Below are 20,206 nucleotides of genomic sequence, written 5' to 3' on the forward strand. Positions count from 1 at the left end.
GGTGTGACGCAAGTTTGCTACACTGACAGGTGGGACATCAGTAGGCTACACTGACAGGGGGGACATCAGTAGGTTACAGGGACAGGTGTGACGCAAGTAGGCTACACTGACAGGTGTGACACAAGTAGGCTACACTGACAGGGGGGACATCAGTAGGCTACACAGACAGTACACAGATAGGTGGGACATCAGTAGGCTACACTGACAGGTGGGACATCAGTAGGCTACACGGACAGGTGTGACATCAGTAGGCTACACGGACAGGTGGGACATCAGTAGGCTACACGGACAGGTGTGACACAAGTAGGTTGCACGGACATGTGTGACATCAGTAGGCTACACTGACAGGTGGGACATCAGTAGGCTACACGGACAGGTGGGACATCAGTAGGCTACACTGACAGGTGGGACATCAGTAGGCAACACGGACAGGTGGGACATCAGTAGGCTTCACGGACAGGTGGGACGCAAGTAGGTTCACTGTCAACCTATGGGGACAGAGCGGTAGAGATAAGGTTATTTATCTCAAAGTATAACACTCTCTTGCGCCTTGACCTTAAGGGCGTGAAGCCGATTGGTCGCAGTTAAACTCTCTTGCGGTCTCTCTCTCTCTCTCTCTCTCTCTCTCTCTCTCTGTCTGTGTTGTTGTGTGTGTGTGTGTGTGTTTTATTATAATGTAATGTGTTACATTTTGTCACAACAGTTTGAAAAAAAAAAAAAAACTTTCTGCAAGTATATTTGTTTCCCTATCAAAGGGTTGGTTTTTTTTCCTACAAATTTTTGCCACGGACAACACTTGTGTTGCCTTGGGTTCTTTTACGCGCGTTAGATGCATGATACACTCATTCGAGGACTCGGTTTGATGTCTCATCCGAACGACGGGCGTCCCGGGCAGACCACCTCTCAGGGCCAGTGGAGAATGGAGAAAATACTGGCGGTTTTGAGATTCGAACTGGTGCGCTCGGTTCTCCACTCCTACACTGTGCCTCTCCCTCCCCTCTCCCGTTCCCCACCCCCCCTCCCCCCTACCCCCTCCCTTGTCTGACAAGTGTGAAAGACAAGCACAGGAACAGGAAAGTCGAACGTGCTTCAACAGTCTTGTAGTTAGGAAGTGCCGCCACAGGGGAAGAAAAACAACAACAAAAACAAACAAACCGATGATCTGGCAAAAAGACACACTGACGTGACCTTGGCTTCTGACATCTAAATTTAGATAGCACTGTTATCTGGCCAAAACAAATTACTGCAAGGTATACCGCGCTGAATGAAAATTGGATGAAAAACTTAAGTTCTGTCATACATTTTCCCACTCGGCCATGTTGTGACCTGGACCTTTGACCCCTGACCTTGTTCTTTTCACGGGCTTAGTTTTTCTCCGTGACCAGTCATAGTAAGAATATGACGAAGATTGTACAGACGACCCTCTTTCTCTTGCACGCTAACACGTTTCCCATCAGTATCATGTGCCAGGTTGTGACCTTTGCCTTTAACCTAGCTCTCATTTTGAATTTCTTATGGGATCATGCTGTGCCGTTAACCAGTCCAAGTTTGCTTAAAATATTCGGTCTCTCTCAATCAGTCAAGCTTTTTAAAATTGGCCAAGTAATGACTTTGACGTTTTGCCTCTCACCCTACTTAACATATCATCACAAAACAGGTGTGTTTAAAGGTCTTATCCATTCTCACCATCATGCCAGCTTTGGTTCCTGTGCCGAGAAATGCCAACGTTAACTTACAGGTTACCACGGACTCGCGCGCTTACACACACACACACACACACACACACACACACACACACACACACACACACACACACACTCCGTGTCATTACATAGACTCACTTACACAAGTGATTAAAAAAAAAAAAATGCTTGTCCAGAGAACGATTTTTTCTATAGTTGGTCAGCTATGCGGACTGGAAGAAGATTCTGCAACACGGAACACCACAGTCACTCCAGAAAAGAGATCACACCTCTAGTAATTGGAACAGACTCTTTGACCAAGCACGTGCTCTTCGAAAGTTGCTAGTGCTGTGTGGCTTTTTCCAGTGTGTCTCCTGCATTGACTCGAGATCGACGGAGATCACAGAGGAAGTTATTTATATCAATTGTACACACGTTCGAAAACAAATACAGCCGATTTTTAAGTGATCTCCATGCAATTTGAATCCTGTGGTGGTGTGTGAATCAGTGTTCGGTGTGTTTTCTTCTACCTTAACTGTGTGAAGAAGTCTTGGAGCGCCGCGCCGTACAGAGCTGTTCCCATGACTCCTCCAGGTCTGTCGGTTGTGTGTCACAGCCTGGGTCTCCGCAGACGTTCTGCTCAGTGTGTTGCACTGCCAATAGACTGTGGGACAGGTCCGCGGCCATATTGGATCTTGTGCATGCGCATCTAACGTTTACTCGAAATCGTAAGCAATGCCAAAGGCGATCGACATCAGTAAAAGCAGCAAACATGCGCTGTCCCCCATTTCTTCAGTTGATTGCCTCCATTGCTACAAGCAAACCCTGTACAATATACGCACAATAAAATAAAAAAAAGAAGAAAAAAAAAGAGAGAACAAAATACGAACCAAAAAGTCGGATAAAAAAGAAGCCTTCTGTTTCGAACGTTCTCGGCCTCTCTCAATCGCCTTTGATGCTTGAAATTTCGGAGAGCCTATCAACTTCGAGAGCGCAGATCATGTGACGCGCCTCAAAGTCATGAAAGCACGGAACTCTCCAGCGGTCTATGGGAGCAGAACTGGTGAATGACATTAAACTGTGTTGGGTTTTTTTCCTGTTCCTGACCAGCGGCGTTGGGTGTACGCGTAGGTCAGGCATATGTTCCCAACCCCTGTTTGTTCTATATTTGGTTATACTTTGAGTAACTGTGGTGTAGCGTACATAATATATCAGTCCACACGCTTTCTCGCCTCCTTGAAACTGAAAAGGTGTAGCGTATAAGGACCAGTCCGCACGCTTTGATGCCTAATTGAAACTGAAATACCCCCGAAAACGGAGTATGGCTGCCCACACGTAAAAGCCCACTCGTGTACATGCGAGTGAACGTGGGAGTTGCAGCCCACGAACGAAGAAGAAGAAGAAACTGAAACGACCCCACCCCCATCCCCCCGTCCCCCTTCTTTCTTTCTTTGTTTCCTTCTTTCTTTCTTTCGTTTGTTTCGTACATTATATCTCTAACGTAAAATGAGCGGTTATTCGAGCATCATCCGCTATTGTACTGTCAAGACGATCGAAACTTTGGAATAAAACTGACGCCACTGTTACCCTATATCTTTTATGTCTGTTTTTTTTTGTTTGTTTTTTTTTTGGGGGGGGGGGTTGTTTGTTTGTTTTGTGTGTGTGTGTGTGTGTTTCTGTGGTGTGATCGAAAGAACGGGAAATGTGGAGGAAAACAAGCACATTCTGATCAAAGATGCAATCAAAAATGATAAAGTGAAGAGCTTGGAAACTGGACTCTTCAAAGACATGAACTGAACACTGTAGCGTGGTCACTGGTTAACACACTGGATCAGAAATCCAACACATAACTGAGTCTGCCACAGCGGCTCTTTGAATCAGTAGACACGCGTATTGTTATTATTATGTTACTCTTTTTTTGTCACAGAAGTTATCTCCGTGTGAAATTCGGACTGCTTTCTCCAGGAAGAGCGTGTCGCTACACTGAGAGCGCATCTTTTTTTTTTCTTTTTCTTTTTGTTTGTTTTTTTTTTTTTTTTTTTTTTCATACCAGCATTTTTTTCTGTCGAAGTAGATTTTTCAACAGAAGTTTGTCAGGGACAACCCTTTTGTTTCCGTGGGTTCTTTTACGTGCGCTAAATGCATGCTGCACTCGGAACCTCGGTTTATCGTCTCATCCGAATGACTAGCGTCCAGACCACCACTCAAAGTCTTGTGGAGGGGGAGAAAATACTGGAGACTGTGCCGGGATTCGAGCCAGTGCGCTGAGATTTTCCCGCTTCCTAGGCGGACGCGTTACCTCTGGGCCATCATTCCACACACTCGTTCTGTCCCTCCTCCCCCCCACCCCCCCACTCTCCCCCAGGTCTTCGTGAGCGGCTGGCGGACGGAGACAGCATTATCTGTGGAGAGGGCTACGTGTGGGAGCTAGAACGAAGAGGGTACCTCCAGAGTGGAGTCTTCACACCGGAAGTGGTGCTGGACCATCCACAGCGAGTGATCGGCCTTCACGAAGAGTTCGTCCACGCCGGAAGTGACGTGGTCGAAGCTTTCACAGTACGTGCCATTATTTGTCATTATTGTTTCTAGAATCTTTTGTTTGTTTTTGTTTTTGTTTGGCCAGTGCCGGTATTTTCAAACCAGCACATGTCGCTGACAGCTGGACAAGAACCAACGTGCATTCATTTGTTTTGATTCTCCTCCCGGCTGCCCCCCACCCCTACCCCCTCTCCCCCTCCTTATCCTTCCAACACCACCATCCATCCGTCCATCACACACACACACACACACACACACACACACACACACACACAGACTTATGGTATTTTTACTTCTAGTCAGAGAGCAAAATAAAAATATAATAATAATTAAAAAACAAAAAATACAACAAAAAAACTACGCTGAAACTCGAACCCGTTTTTCCGAACCGCCACACATGTAAGTCGCTTTTTCGGTACACACGTTCTTCTTCCACTTGACGATCAACATCAGTATGTTGATGAAACTGTCGTGTTGTGGGAGGTTGCTGTTGGGCTCAAGTCAGCTGGGCCACCGAGGGATGTACAATTAACTGATTGTTGTGTCATAGGCAGGAGGTGAGTCTGGACTTGAAGCAGTCCAACGACTCTGCTGTGACAGCCTCCTGGGGCAGTGTATTCCATTCCGGGATGGTACGGAGGAAGAAAGACATCTGTCTGTACTGCGTCCTGCAGGCAGGGATGTCGTTGTTGCAGGTGTTGTTTTTTCTGGAGCTCAACCTGCTGTCTGATGGTGTTGGTATGTAGTCTGGGTTGATGGAGACAAGGCCATGGTGGAACATGTAGAATATTTCCGGGCGAGATTTTGTTCGTCTGACTAGTAGGGGGTACCAGGTGAGGGAGCTAAGGATGGAGCTGACACATGACGTCTTTCGATGTCGGTTTGTGACCCATCTTGCTGCTCGGCGCTGGACCTTTTCGATGGCCTGGATGTCACTGGCTGTCTAGGGATCCCACACAGACGCAGCATACTCAAGGATAGGTCAAACAAGGGCTCTGTACGCAGTTGCCTTTGTCTTCTTGTTTCCTATCTTCAAGTTGCGCCGAAGAAAGCCTAAGGTCTTGTTGGCTTTGTTGGTTGTAGAATTGATGTGGGATCCCTAGCGTAGGTCGTCTTGGATGTTCACACCAAGATAGTTTGTGGTATTGACGCTTTTCAAGCAGATGGCCATGGAGTTTGTAGTTTGGTGCGATCTTTTTCCTCTTTCTACTGACACTCAAGGTGGAGCACTTTTGCTGTGGAATTGCATGGCCCACTGTTTCTCCCAGATGGAAAGGGAAGCTAGGTTTTCTTGGAGTGTGTGCTGGTCGGCTTCCTTCTTGATTATTTTGTTGCACATGGTGTCATCTGCAAATAATCTGGCCTTAGATTTGATGGTATTTGGGAGACTTACTGATGTAGAGAAGGAAGAGACAAGGGCCGAGGACCGAGCCCTGGGGAACACCTGAGTTGACTGGAATGTATTTTGAGGTGACTCCCTCCACCACAACTGCTTGCTGCCTGTCCTCAAGAAAATTTTTGATCCAGGTGTTGAGTTGACCTCTGATTCCATAGCGCTGTAATTTGCGTACAAGCAGGGCGTGGCTGACCTTGTCAAAGGCCTTTGAGAAGTCAAGGACAATTGTGTACACTTGGTTTCCTTTTTCCAGTTCAAATATGGTTTCGTCAATATAGCCGAGCAGCTGTGTTTCACAAGATCGTCCTCTTCAAAAAACGTTACCGGTTTTATCGCGCTCATCTAATTGTTTCTCTCCCACTCCAGCCCCGCCACAACCCTGGCCTTGCCGACCTCCTGCTCCCCATCAACCTCTCCCATTGTTGTGATTCTGTGAACAGACACCTGTACGTCTTTAATTGAGTCTTTCCGTTTGGTTGCTGAGTTAGAACTGATGGATATAACTGTTTGTTTCTTCGCCTGGTAACATCAGAAAGAACGAGTAAGTTTTTGGTCATTATATAAATTTGGAAGTTTGGTTTTGGGATTTAATTCGGGGTTTGGGGTCATTTAAAGATTTGATTATGATTCAGTTTTGGGTTGTTATTGATAAACGTTTGATCGTGGCGGGGGTTGGGGTGTGTGTGACGTCTTTGTTTAAACTTATTTTCTACGACTGTCGTTCCGGGGTTTTGGTTCCAGTTTTGGGTTTATTTGGTTTTTTTGTTGTTGTTTTTTTTGTCTGTTTGGGGGGGGGGGGGGGTTGTTTGTTTTTTTTTTTTTTTGGTTTTTTGTTGTTGTTGTTTTAATGAGCGCACACATTCGCGCTGCGACAGAAAATCCAAGGGAAGTCTGCTTCTTGAACGGTGCAACATGCACCTAGTGCACGTAAAAGAACCCACGGCAACAAAGGGTTGTCCCTGGCAAAATTCTGTAGAAAAATTCTCTTCTATAGGAAAGCAAATAAAATTGCAGGCAGAAAACAATTTATTTAAAAATGGATGGCGCTCACAATGTAGCGACGCGCTCTCCCTGGAGAGAGCAGCGCGAATTTCACGCAGAGAAATCTGTTGTGAAAGAAAAGAATAACACAATTCGTAGAGAGAAAGAAAGACGTGAACATGGTGGTCGTAGTGGTGGCAATGGTAGTGGGGGTAACGATGTTAGTGTGGCAATGGTAGTGGTGGCAATGGTAGTGTTGGCAATGGTAGTGGTGGTAATGATGTTAGTGTTGGCAATGGTAGTGGTGGTAATGATGTTAGTGTGGCAGTGGTAGGGGTGGTAATGATGTTAGTGGTGGAGTTAATGGGAGTGGTGGTAATGATGTTAGTGGTGGAGTTAATGGGAGTGGTGGAGTTAATGGTAGTGGTGGTAATGATGTTAGTGGTGGAATTAATGGTAGTGGTGGTAATGTTAGTGGTGGAGTTAATGGTAGTGGTGGTAATGATGTTAGTGTTGGCAATGGTAGTGGTGGTAATGATGTTAGTGGTGGAGTTAATGGTAGTGGTGGTAAAGATGTTAGTGGTGGAGTTAATGGGTGTGGTGGTAATGAGGTTAGTGGTGGAGTTAATGGGAGTGGTGGTAATGATGTTAGTGGTGGAGTTAATGCGAGTGGTGGAGTTAAAGGTAGTGGTGGTAATGATGTTAGTGGTGGAGTTAATGGGTGTGGTGGTAATGATGTTAGTGGTGGAGTTAATGGGAGTGGTGGTAATGATGTCAGTGGTGGAGTTAATGGGAGTGGTGGTAATGATGTTAGTGGTGGAGTTAATGGTAGTGGTGGTAATGATGTTAGTGTTGGCAATGGTAGTGGTGGTAATGATGTTAGTGGTGGAGTGGAGTTAATGGGAGTGGTGGTAATGATGTCAGTGGTGGAGTTAATGGGAGTGGTGGTAATGATGTTAGTGATGGAGTTAATGGGAGTGGTGGTAATGATGTTAGTGGTGGAGTTAATGGGAGTGGTGGTAATGATGTCAGTGATGGAGTTAATGGGAGTGGTGGTAATGATGTTAGTGGTGGAGTTAATGGGAGTGGTGGTAATGATGTCAGTGGTGGAGTTAATGGGAGTGGTGGTAATGATGTTAGTGTTGGCAATGGTAGTGGTGGTAATGATGTTAGTGGTGGAGTTAATGGGAGTGGTGGTAATGATGTTAGTGGTGGAGTTAATGGTAGTGGTGGTAATGATGTTAGTGGTGGAGTTAATGGTAGTGGTGGTAATGATGTTAGTGGTGGAGTTAATGGGAGTGGTGGTAATGATGTTAGTGTTGGCAATGGTAGTGGTGGTAATGATGTTAGTGGTGGAGTTAATGGGAGTGGTGGTAATGATGTTAGTGGTGGAGTTAATGGGAGTGATGGTAATGATGTTAGTGGTGGAGTGAATGGTAGTGATGGTAATGATGTTAGTGGTGGAGTGAATGGTAGTGATGGTAATGATGTTAGTGGTGGAGTGAATGGTAGTGATGGTAATGATGTTAGTGGTGGAGTGAATGGTAGTGGTGGTAATGATGTCAGTGGTGGTAATGATGTTAGTGTTGGCAATGGTAGTGGTGGTAATGATGTTAGTGGTGGAGTTAATGGGAGTGGTGGTAATGATGTTAGTGATGGAGTTAATGGTAGTGGTGGTAATGATGTCAGTGGTGGTAATGATGTTAGTGTTGGCAATGGTAGTGGTGGTAATGATGTTAGTGGTGGAGTTAATGGGAGTGGTGGTAATGATGTTAGTGGTGGAGTTAATGGGAGTGGTGGTAATGATGTTAGTGGTGGAGTTAATGGTAGTGGTGGTAATGATGTTAGTGGTGGAGTTAATGGGAGTGGTGGTAATGATGTCAGTGGTGGAGTTAATGGGAGTGGTGGTAATGATGTTAGTGTTGGCAATGGTAGTGGTGGTAATGATGTTAGTGGTGGAGTTAATGGGAGTGGTGGTAATGATGTTAGTGGTGGAGTTAATGGTAGTGGTGGTAATGATGTTAGTGGTGGAGTTAATGGGAGTGGTGGTAATGATGTTAGTGTTGGCAATGGTAGTGGTGGTAATGATGTTAGTGGTGGAGTTAATGGTAGTGGTGGTAATGATGTTAGTGGTGGAGTTAATGGGAGTGATGGTAATGATGTTAGTGGTGGAGTGAATGGTAGTGATGGTAATGATGTTAGTGGTGGAGTGAATGGTAGTGATGGTAATGATGTTAGTGGTGGAGTGAATGGTAGTGATGGTAATGATGTTAGTGGTGGAGTGAATGGTAGTGGTGGTAATGATGTCAGTGGTGGTAATGATGTTAGTGTTGGCAATGGTAGTGGTGGTAATGATGTTAGTGGTGGAGTTAATGGGAGTGGTGGTAATGATGTTAGTGATGGAGTTAATGGTAGTGGTGGTAATGATGTCAGTGGTGGTAATGATGTTAGTGTTGGCAATGGTAGTGGTGGTAATGATGTTAGTGGTGGAGTTAATGGGAGTGGTGGTAATGATGTTAGTGGTGGAGTTAATGGGAGTGGTGGTAATGATGTTAGTGGTGGAGTTAATGGTAGTGGTGGTAATGATGTTAGTGGTGGAGTTAATGGGAGTGGTGGTAATGATGTTAGTGATGGAGTTAATGGTAGTGGTGGTAATGATGTCAGTGGTGGTAATGATGTTAGTGTTGGCAATGGTAGTGGTGGTAATGATGTTAGTGGTGGAGTTAATGGGAGTGGTGGTAATGATGTTAGTGTTGGCAATGGTAGTGGTGGTAATGATGTTAGTGTTGGCAATGGTAGTGGTGGTAATGATGTTAGTGGTGGAGTTAATGGTAGTGGTGGTAATGATGTTAGTGTTGGCAATGGTAGTGGTGGTAATGATGTTAGTGGTGGAGTTAATGGGAGTGGTGGTAATGATGTCAGTGGTGGTAATGATGTTAGTGTTGGCAATGGTAGTGGTGGTAATGATGTTAGTGGTGGAGTTAATGGGAGTGGTGGTAATGATGTTAGTGGTGGAGTTAATGGGAGTGGTGGTAATGATGTTAGTGGTGGAGTTAATGGGAGTGGTGGTAATGATGTTAGTGGTGGAGTTAATGGGAGTGGTGGTAATGATGTTAGTGTTGGCAATGGTAGTGGTGGTAATGATGTTAGTGGTGGAGTTAATGGGAGTGGTGGTAATTATGTTAGTGGTGGAGTTAATGGTAGTGGTGGTAATGATGTTAGTGGTGGAGTTAATGGTAGTGGTGGTAATGATGTTAGTGGTGGAGTTAATGGGAGTGGTGGTAATGATGTTAGTGTTGGCAATGGTAGTGGTGGTAATGATGTTAGTGGTGGAGTTAATGGGAGTGGTGGTAATGATGTTAGTGGTGGAGTTAATGGGAGTGATGGTAATGATGTTAGTGGTGGAGTGAATGGTAGTAATGGTAATGATGTTAGTGGTGGAGTGAATGGTAGTGATGGTAATGATGTTAGTGGTGGAGTGAATGGTAGTGATGGTAATGATGTTAGTGGTGGAGTGAATGGTAGTGGTGGTAATGATGTCAGTGGTGGTAATGATGTTAGTGTTGGCAATGGTAGTGGTGGTAATGATGTTAGTGGTGGAGTTAATGGGAGTGGTGGTAATGATGTTAGTGATGGAGTTAATGGTAGTGGTGGTAATGATGTCAGTGGTGGTAATGATGTTAGTGTTGGCAATGGTAGTGGTGGTAATGATGTTAGTGGTGGAGTTAATGGGAGTGGTGGTAATGATGTTAGTGGTGGAGTTAATGGGAGTGGTGGTAATGATGTTAGTGGTGGAGTTAATGGTAGTGGTGGTAATGATGTTAGTGGTGGAGTTAATGGGAGTGGTGGTAATGATGTTAGTGATGGAGTTAATGGTAGTGGTGGTAATGATGTCAGTGGTGGTAATGATGTTAGTGTTGGCAATGGTAGTGGTGGTAATGATGTTAGTGGTGGAGTTAATGGGAGTGGTGGTAATGATGTTAGTGTTGGCAATGGTAGTGGTGGTAATGATGTTAGTGTTGGCAATGGTAGTGGTGGTAATGATGTTAGTGGTGGAGTTAATGGTAGTGGTGGTAATGATGTTAGTGTTGGCAATGGTAGTGGTGGTAATGATGTTAGTGGTGGAGTTAATGGGAGTGGTGGTAATGATGTCAGTGGTGGTAATGATGTTAGTGTTGGCAATGGTAGTGGTGGTAATGATGTTAGTGGTGGAGTTAATGGGAGTGGTGGTAATGATGTTAGTGGTGGAGTTAATGGGAGTGGTGGTAATGATGTTAGTGGTGGAGTTAATGGGAGTGGTGGTAATGATGTTAGTGGTGGAGTTAATGGGAGTGGTGGTAATGATGTTAGTGTTGGCAATGGTAGTGGTGGTAATGATGTTAGTGGTGGAGTTAATGGTAGTGGTGGTAATGATGTTAGTGGTGGAGTTAATGGGAGTGGTGGTAATGATGTTAGTGGTGGAGTTAATGGGAGTGGTGGTAATGATGTCAGTGGTGGTAATGATGTTAGTGGTGGAGTTAATGGGAGTGGTGGTGGTTGTGATGGTGATGAAACCAGCACAACACAACACAATACAACGTACTGGCACTGACACTGACACTACTGCCATTGGCAAAGATACCCTTTTGGCAAGGGGGTTACAATATGTATTGCCGATAAGCATTGACCAAAATTGTTGGACTGAAATAGAAACACGTATCCAAAAGCAGACAATCAGCAATGAACCAAAATATGCTCAACCACACTCGCACACGCTGACGCACAACCACTCATACATTCACACGCATCTACAGCAACGTACATTTCAGTTTCAGTAGCTCAAGGAGGCGTCACTGCGTTCGGACAAATCCATATACGCTACACCACATCTGCCAAGCAGATGCCTGACCAGCAGCGTAACCCAACGCGCTTAGTCAGGCCATGAGAACATACATTTATCATTACGCACTCCACCCAGTTGTATATTTCGAGACGACCATCTGGCTACTGACCAAATCAAGCAAACTTTTATTCCAGACTCCTATCCACTGGTAACTGAAGGGAAAACTAAATATTGGTATTCTTTCTACGGTAATGGATAGCTTCTGAAATGAATTTTGTGAAAGACATAATTGCTTCATCACGTTCAGTTGTGAGTATTGCTATAAGATCTCTTCTTTGTGCAGCTGGTTCACTGAATAATTTGTATCCTCTGCGAATGTCTGCATATGCTGGGCGATCAAAAACAAAATGCATTTCGTCCTCAATACTGTTTGTACCTGCACACACTGAACACCTGTTATCGTTGGTTGCTTCAAACCATTTTCTATTAGCATTTAAGCCAAGGGTTCTAGTTCGGAATCTAGCGAGGTTGTATCTATGCCATTTATGCACTTTTAAATGATAGGAACCAGTCACACTTATCATTTCCATCCATGCCAGTACGTCAGTTTTGTCTGTGACAGCAGATTAAACGTTCTTTAAATTCAGAAATAAATTATACTTCATTACCTACTTCTTGACTGAGCCAAACTTAACCAAACAATATAACTTATAACATAGCAAATACAATAAAGAAACAATACAGAACGGATTACTATATTAGTACACAACACAGCACAGTAAAACAACACAGCACTGCGCAGCACAATATAGCACAACAAGGCACAGTAAAACAACACAGCACTGCGCAGCACAATATAGCACAACAAGGCACAGTAAAACAACACAGCACTGCGCAGCACAATATAGCACAACAAGGCACAGTAAAACAACACAGCACTGCGCAGCACAATATAGCACAACAAGGCACAGTAAAACAACACAGCACTGCGCAGCACAATATAGCACAACAAGGCACAATAAAACAACACAGCACTGCGCAGCACAACAAGGCACAACAAGGCACAATAAAACAACACAATACAACACAAGGCAGCACAATATAGCACAAGGCACAATAAAACAACACAATACAACACAGGGCAGCACAATACACCATACCACAGCACACCGCACTGCACCATAACACAACTCGACACACCACACCACAACCACAGCACGACACAGAAATTCCCAATCCGATTGGAGATAATCAAAAAACCATTTTCATCCCTTCCTTATTTTCACTCTGACTTTCTTCATCTCCACCTCCTTCCCCCCACCCCCACCCCAGTACTACGGTCACCGGGAGAAGCTGAAGGTGATCGGACGGGAGGATGAACTGGAGCAGCTGAACCTGAAGGCCCTGAAAATGGCCAAGGAGGTGGCTGTGGCCCATGGTTGCCTCATGGCCGGCAACCTCAGCAACACCACCTGCTACGACCCCGACGACCCAGAGGGGATAGAGAAAGTGAAAGACATGTTCAAGGTAAGATTTTGTTGTTGTTATTGTTGGTTGTGTTGGTGTTGTTGTTCTTGTTGTTGTTGGTGGTGGTGGTGTTGTTGGTTTAAACAGTATTTTATTTGGAAGGTGTCACAATACAACACAGATATTGATGAACAGGACAACAAGAAAATCTTATATAAAGTCCTGTCCTGACACATGTACATACTGAATATCACAATATTCCCGCGAAAAAAAAAAGGCAAGCTCGCCATCATGTATTCATATCATGAGCTGGCAAATGAAAGGGCAGCACTCTTTCAGGCACATACACTTGTTACCAATCAAGTTCCGCAGTCAGAACAAAATGGCAGTCCTTATATACCGCCAGTTTGATGGGACACTTCCGCCATCTAAAGCACCCGTCACACACAGGCCATCACATTCCCTCAGGTCCTCAAAGGAAGAAAATCTTGAAAGTCTTCAAAATAAACTTCGAGTCTTTTGGCTGCCGCAGTTCTAGTTTCTGCGCTCCCACTGTCTGGAATTCACTACCTGTCGGTCTTCGGCACTAACCTACACTCCCTCTGTTCAAATGCCAGCTGAAAACACATCTGTTCTACGAGGTGTTTTGTGATTGTTTTTCCCCACTGCTAATTTGAGCTGTTTTGTTCATCGGTGTGTGTATGGTTGAGTGTGATTTGTCATTTTGAGGCGTGGCTGCGCGTGAATAGCTGGTTGCCAGCGATTTGAGTCTGAATTTTCTTAGAGAAATGCGCTATGAAATGCCATTCATCCATTCATGCATTCATTTTTCTTCTTCTTAGGAGTGTGTTATTATCGATGTCAACAGGAGCAGGTAGAGTGGGCGGTAAAGGGAGGGGCGGACTACATCATCGGAGAAACCTTCAACGACTTCGGGGAGGCTAAACTGGCCCTGGAGGCCATCCAGACCTATGGACAAGGTGAGGGTGGACACAGAGAGAGAGAGGAGGGGGGCACGGGGGAGGGGGGGAGAGAGAGAGAGGTCAAAGGCACGCGCACACATACACTCACACATATACACATACGCTCACACATACACACACACGTATATATATATATATATATATATATATATATATATATATATATATGTCTATCTTTCTATATAAATATATATAGAGATTATATATATAGATATATACATACAGACACATACACTCACACATTTTCAGAGGCACACTCACAGACACACTTGCACACACACGCACACGCACGCACGCACACACACACACACACACACACACACACACACACACACACACACACACTTACATGTATGTAAAAATATATACACAGACGCGCACACTCACATTTTCACGGACACGCTCACATACACACACACACACACACACACACACACACATTCACCCATTTATGGATCAACACAAATATGCGCATGGGTGTAGGCACGCACTGACAGTGAGGCTCAGAAAGGACCATCCGCGCCTGCACACAGTCATGCTCTGTGTAATAACCATGCACATGCTTGACTCGTGTTTGTGCTATCTTAGTGAATATGACACAGAAATTACTTCTTTTTCTTTTTAAAACAACATTACAAAATACGATGACCATCTTGCAACAGTACATTTGTGATGCCACACTTGTGATCTTGTTGGTTGATATGTTGCCTTATTCTTTGGGGAAAAAAAGGAAGAAAAAAGAAGGGTCAAGCTTTGGTAGTAACCAGTTATTTTGTCAAGTTTGAAGAAAATTGGATGAAAAAGCTAAGTTGTGTCACTCTTCTGTAGAAACAACAAAAAACAACAACAGCAACAACAACAGAAAAAAAAACTATGTCGTATTTTCAGTATGACCTTGAATTTGACTCTTAAACTTGGCTCTTTCTAAGGCTTTTTGTTCTGACCATGACCAACCACTGTACCAAAATTGATGAAGATTGGATTCAATAACGTACTTCTTTTAGCGCCGTGGTTTAAACCGTTTTTAAAAAAAACATGCCTTGACCTTTGACATTTGAGCTCGAGTTTCACTTTGCCAAGTGGTGATCCTGACCTTGAACCTCTCACATTTGTTTGAAAACCAAAAGAATATGACAAGACAGATCTTATTTGACAATTATTACGGCAGAACTAACAGCAATATATATATATTCATTTTATCCACAACAACAACAACAACAAAAACCAATAAAAACACGAAAAACAAAAAACGAAGGTATTATGTGATGGTCATTCGTATCACACTGACCATCAGAACACCAAAGGAGGCAACTGCTGTCCCAGCTATCTGGGCCAGGATTTGATTATAGTGGAGAGTGTTTCACCAACTTCACAGCTTGCGTCACCCTGTTGATGCGAGTTTTTATTCGGGTCTTCCCATGACTGAAATCCCTAAAAGGGTATCCGTTGTATGACACAGTATCAAGTATATCGCAGTTCATTATCTGTGTAAATTGGATGTATCGTTCCACTTGCGTTTGACCCAACGCTCTGCTCCTATCACAGATTGACATGAGCCTACAGTTGGGTTAACAACAGGGTGACAGCTGTATGATCAGTGGTTTATCCAAAGCAACGTGAAGTCAATTACAGCTTAGTCTTTTGTTAAGGACCATAATTATCATTCTGCTTCCCTTGCTTCTTTGTACGTTTGCATCAGCAGGGGAAATACCAACGATAACGTTTACCACAAACGCACAGAGATAGACAGATATTCATACAAGTGAAAGTGGTTAATTCCATAGACTTATTTTTCACACATAGAAGTTTTAAAAAATGAAGAAAAAAAGAAAGAAAAACTTTGGTGGTAGTTATAAACTTGGATACATCAAGTACAACCGACGGAAAGGATACTGAATACTTGAAACAACTACATCGACTTCACCATCATCATCAACATCATCACTTCTTTTTCTCCCCACTCTCTCTCTCTGTCCGAAGGCAAATATTGAAGATAAATAAATAAATAAATATTTATCATATGATTTATATGTACTTTGTTTTCTGTGTACTGTCCAAATCTTGGAGACGAACGAATGAAAAAAATGGCACACTACCCCCCTGTCACATGTACTTTCAGCTAATGACAAAGTGCCAAAGTGTCGTAAATCTCTTATTAGATTATGTCGTTTCAATTCTGTTTTTCCTTTCTGTTCCATTTTATCTGTTTTACACTATTTTGTTCTGATTAGTACCTGCTATGTCACTAGAGCTTTACAGCTAATGACATTAAGCATTTCAGTGCTCAGTGCTCAGTGTTCAGTGTTCAGTGTTCTCTCTGAAGGCCTACCAGCAGTGATCACCATTGCCTGCTACTTCTACGACCAGACGACGGATGATGTGCCCATCCCCCAGGCCTTGCGGCGGCTGGAGGAGATGGGGGCGGATGTGGTGGGGGTCAACTGTGGGCGGGGACCTGACTCCATGATGCCGCTGCTCAGGAAGTGCAGGGAGGTGTGCAAGGTGAGGTTCAAAGGTTAAAGGTTCCATAGCTTTTTATGGCTGTTGGGGCAGTGAATTTATACCCACTGTGTCAAAGACTCGGTACAGGAAGGCAGTGCCCAATTTCTGTCTTTCCGTCGTTTCTGACCTTTCCCAATCGAAGTAGGGTAATTCGGGGCAAGAAGCCCAGTCGGGGTCAAACGCCCACCCCCAAAATATCGGAGATCATGGTACACAGCGAGCCAATGACACTTTTACCGTTTCCGCTTGACAGCCGGAAAAACACACCCCAACACGGAGGCCACTCAGAAGTTAGCTTCTTTTTCCACATGCATTTGATTGTTTTCACCCCGATTTCTGTAAAACCCATGATGATGAAATTTCAGAGCCAGTGTCTGTTCTTCATTCAAAGCAAATTTGGATAATATTGTTCTGTGAAAGCAGTGTGTCAGCTGTTGAAGCGTAGCGTTGAAACCGATTTATCTCCTTTGTCTTTTCCTGGAAATTATATCATCTAAGTGTTTTCAAACTGGGGCAAAGCGCCTACAAAGCGTTAGAGCAAGACGCCTACCTGTGGGCCTTTTGCCCCTTAACTGGGCGTTTTGCCCCCTGTGATTTGGAAAAGATGGTGACTGAAGTCTGTCTTTGTGCTTCTTTCTGACTTCAAGTGTTTTGCGTGATAGATAAAAAGCAGCATTGCTGTACTTGTGCATTCATGCATTACAAAATACAAAAAAGAAATATTCAGTTTTTACAGGCCGTAACACCCATGTGGTAGACGATAGCAACAATTGGGTGTTCAATGTTATTTGATATTCAGCAACGCACTATACATATATGCTTTTTTATTGCTAGAGGTAGCCTTGCAGTTACGATCTTTAAGTATTCGGTCATATGAATTCCTAATTTAATAATCCTACCATCCAGTGAGTTTGAGCAGAGCGACTGGGTCTTGAAATTTGAAGGGAATCTGTAATAATAGAGGGGAATATATATTTTTACCCAAGGTAAGCGTAATTAGAATTCATGGCGGATGACTGCATGAAGGTCTCCGCAGGCGCCAGACCGTTGTGTTGCGGTAAGTTGGAGGGAATAGACCGCTAGAGAGTTCCGTGTTTGCATGACTTATAGAGGCGCGTCACATGATCTGTGCTCTCGAAGTTGATTGGCTCTCCGAAATTTCGAGCAACGAGGCGATTGAGAGAGGAAGAAAGTGCGAAACAGAAAGCTTCTTTCTTCGACATTTTGCTTCATTTTTTGTTCTTTTTTATTGTGCATATATTGTACAGTTTGGTTTACAAATGGAGGCTATCAACTGAAGAAATGGAGGACAGCACATATGTTTGCTGCTTTTGCTTGTGTCGATCGCCTTTGCCATTGTTTGCGATTTCGAGTAAAAGTTCGATACGCATGCGCAAGATCCAAGATGGCCGCGGAACTCTCCAGCGGTCCATTCCAGGCTAGTGTCGCGGTTAGGCTTCGCTTACCCGTCTTGATTTGGACGGCTTCTTGCACCTTCCTTTTCTAGAAACTGGGTTTTGTGCACACGGCGCCTATGCATCGTCATCTTAATGATGATCTACATCGTCATCACCTTCATGACCATCGTCGTCGTCATATTAATGCCTGTTATTGTCATCGTAGTAATCATCTTAATGACCATCATCGTTGTCGTAGTGATCATCTAAATGGCTGTTACCGCCATTATCACCTTAATGACCATGATAGTCTGAGTCATTATCATGTTAATGAACATTGTCGTCGTCGTCATAATCTTAATGACCATCATCGTCGTCACCACTCCTTTATCATTATCGTTGTGGTCGTCATTTTAATGACTATCATCGTCATCTTATTGACTATCATCGTCGTCGTCATCATCATCTTAATAATGACTATTATCGTCGTCGCGTCGTCATAGTCATCATCTTAATAACCACCGTTGTCTATGTGTGTGGACTAATCCAAATGCTGCTGATTTAAAAAAAAAAAAATTTAAAGCAGTGTCTGCTCTTCACATAAATCAAATGCCATATTCAGGCCCAGAAAGCACGTCCTGGATTTGTGTAAAACTTTCAAAAAAATGAAATAAAATAATTAAACAAAATTACTGGATGAAGAAATTGATCAAAATACGATAAATTGGAAGACACGTAGAAGGCAAAATGATTGAAACACAGCAAGAACAAAACGTCTAGTGTGGGGTTCGAACCAGTGTGCTCTGATTCTCTCGCTTCCATGGCAGATGTTTCACCTCTGTGTCAACACTCCACTTGACATCTTTATGATCAGCATCTTCGTCACCGTCATGATCGTAATGATCGTCGTCACCATAATCATCTTAATGATCGTCGTCACCATCATGTTAATGATTGTCGTCGTCATCATCATATTAATGATCGTCGTCGTTGCCATCATCATCTTTATGATCACCATTATCATCTGAATAATCGTCGTCGTCGTCATAATCATTTTTATGATCACCATCTTCGTCAGCATTATCATTTTAATGATCGTCGCCGTCATCATTATCATCATCTTAATTATCGTCGTCCCCATTATCATCTTTATGATCAGCATCTTAGTCATCATTATCATCTTAATGATCATCATCGTCTTCATCATCATCTTAATGATTGTCGTCGTCGCCATTATCATCTTTATGATCACCATCTTCGTCACGTGACCATAATGATCGTCGTCGTCATCATCATCTTTATCTTCGTCAGTCACCATTATCATCTTAATGATCGTCGTCGTCGCCGTCACTATCTTTATGATCACCATCTTCGTCACCTAGCCACCCCCCGAAAACGGAGTGTGGCTGCCTACATGGCGGGGTAAAAACGGTCATACACGTAAAAGCCCACTCATGTACATACGAGTGAACGTGGGAGTTGCAGCCCACGACTGCAGAAGAAGAAGAAGTCACCTTTATCCTCTTAATTATCGTAGTCGTCATCATCATCTTTATGATCACCATCTTCGTCAGTCACCATGATCATCTTAATGATCGCCATCATCATCATCATCATCATCATCATCACAGTCATGGTGCAACGTGTGCCAGTGCACAGGTGTCAATCCCTGTCAAGTGTTTGTAGGAACAATCAGGAAATTTGGAAGGAACACTTTGAATTTGGTAGGAACGCTTCCATTCCGAGCCACATTAGCAAACGTACATAGTTTAATCCACCGAGCACAGACGGTGTTTGACCGAGACACAACTTGATTAAGCCCCGTTCTCTGCCGTCAGTTGTGCGGGCAAACGATTAAGCTGATTGGTCAATGTTTTGTCAACTAATGTAAACACGCACGCGATTAGCTGAGTATCATCACGTGAGACCAAGGTTGGTGGTGACTACGCTGGCCTCGTGATCGATAGGTCTAGAGCGTCTGGGTGACGTCACGACAGGAAAGCATGTGACTGTGCTATGTCGTCGAACATGAACTGGTCAGAACAAATTTTGACGTTGGCGTAACGTCGGAACAAACAGCGATCGAGCGTAACAAAATACGGCGGAATCGTAACAGTTGGTATCTGTGTGTGTGTGTGTGTGTGTGTGTGCATGTGTGTGTGTGTGTGTGTGTGCCCGTGTGTGTGTGTGTGTGTGTGTGTGTGCCGTGTGTGTGTGCGTGCGTGTGTGCAGGGCCCGCTGGCAGCACTGCCCGTGCCGTTCCGGACCACAGCAACGCAGAGAACGTTCCACGCGCTGACCGATCCCAGGAATGGTCAGTCCTCCACACGATTTGTGAATCATTATGTGTCTAAGTTACACGTGACACACACTGCACGTGCGCCGCGCCGGCACGCATGCACGTAATAGTCACGCACCACTGACATTGACACACACAT

The 20,206-nt window shown here is 44.0% G+C and overlaps 1 protein-coding gene across 1 annotated transcript in view; it reads left to right on the forward strand.

Annotated features, from left to right (window-relative positions):
* LOC143283245 (betaine--homocysteine S-methyltransferase 1-like) overlaps positions 1 to 20,206 on the forward strand; it is a 38,748-nt gene that overhangs the window by 16,687 nt on the left and 1,855 nt on the right. The window contains exons 2-6 of the mRNA XM_076589418.1: positions 4,048 to 4,238; positions 12,752 to 12,946; positions 13,755 to 13,866; positions 16,193 to 16,371; positions 20,001 to 20,082. Coding sequence (XP_076445533.1) covers positions 4,048 to 4,238; positions 12,752 to 12,946; positions 13,755 to 13,866; positions 16,193 to 16,371; positions 20,001 to 20,082 — 759 coding nt within the window. The remainder of the gene's footprint in view (positions 1 to 4,047; positions 4,239 to 12,751; positions 12,947 to 13,754; positions 13,867 to 16,192; positions 16,372 to 20,000; positions 20,083 to 20,206) is intronic.

The sequence above is a fragment of the Babylonia areolata genome, chromosome 6 (assembly GCF_041734735.1).
Source record: "Babylonia areolata isolate BAREFJ2019XMU chromosome 6, ASM4173473v1, whole genome shotgun sequence".
Taxonomy (NCBI): Eukaryota; Metazoa; Mollusca; class Gastropoda; order Neogastropoda; family Buccinidae; genus Babylonia; species Babylonia areolata.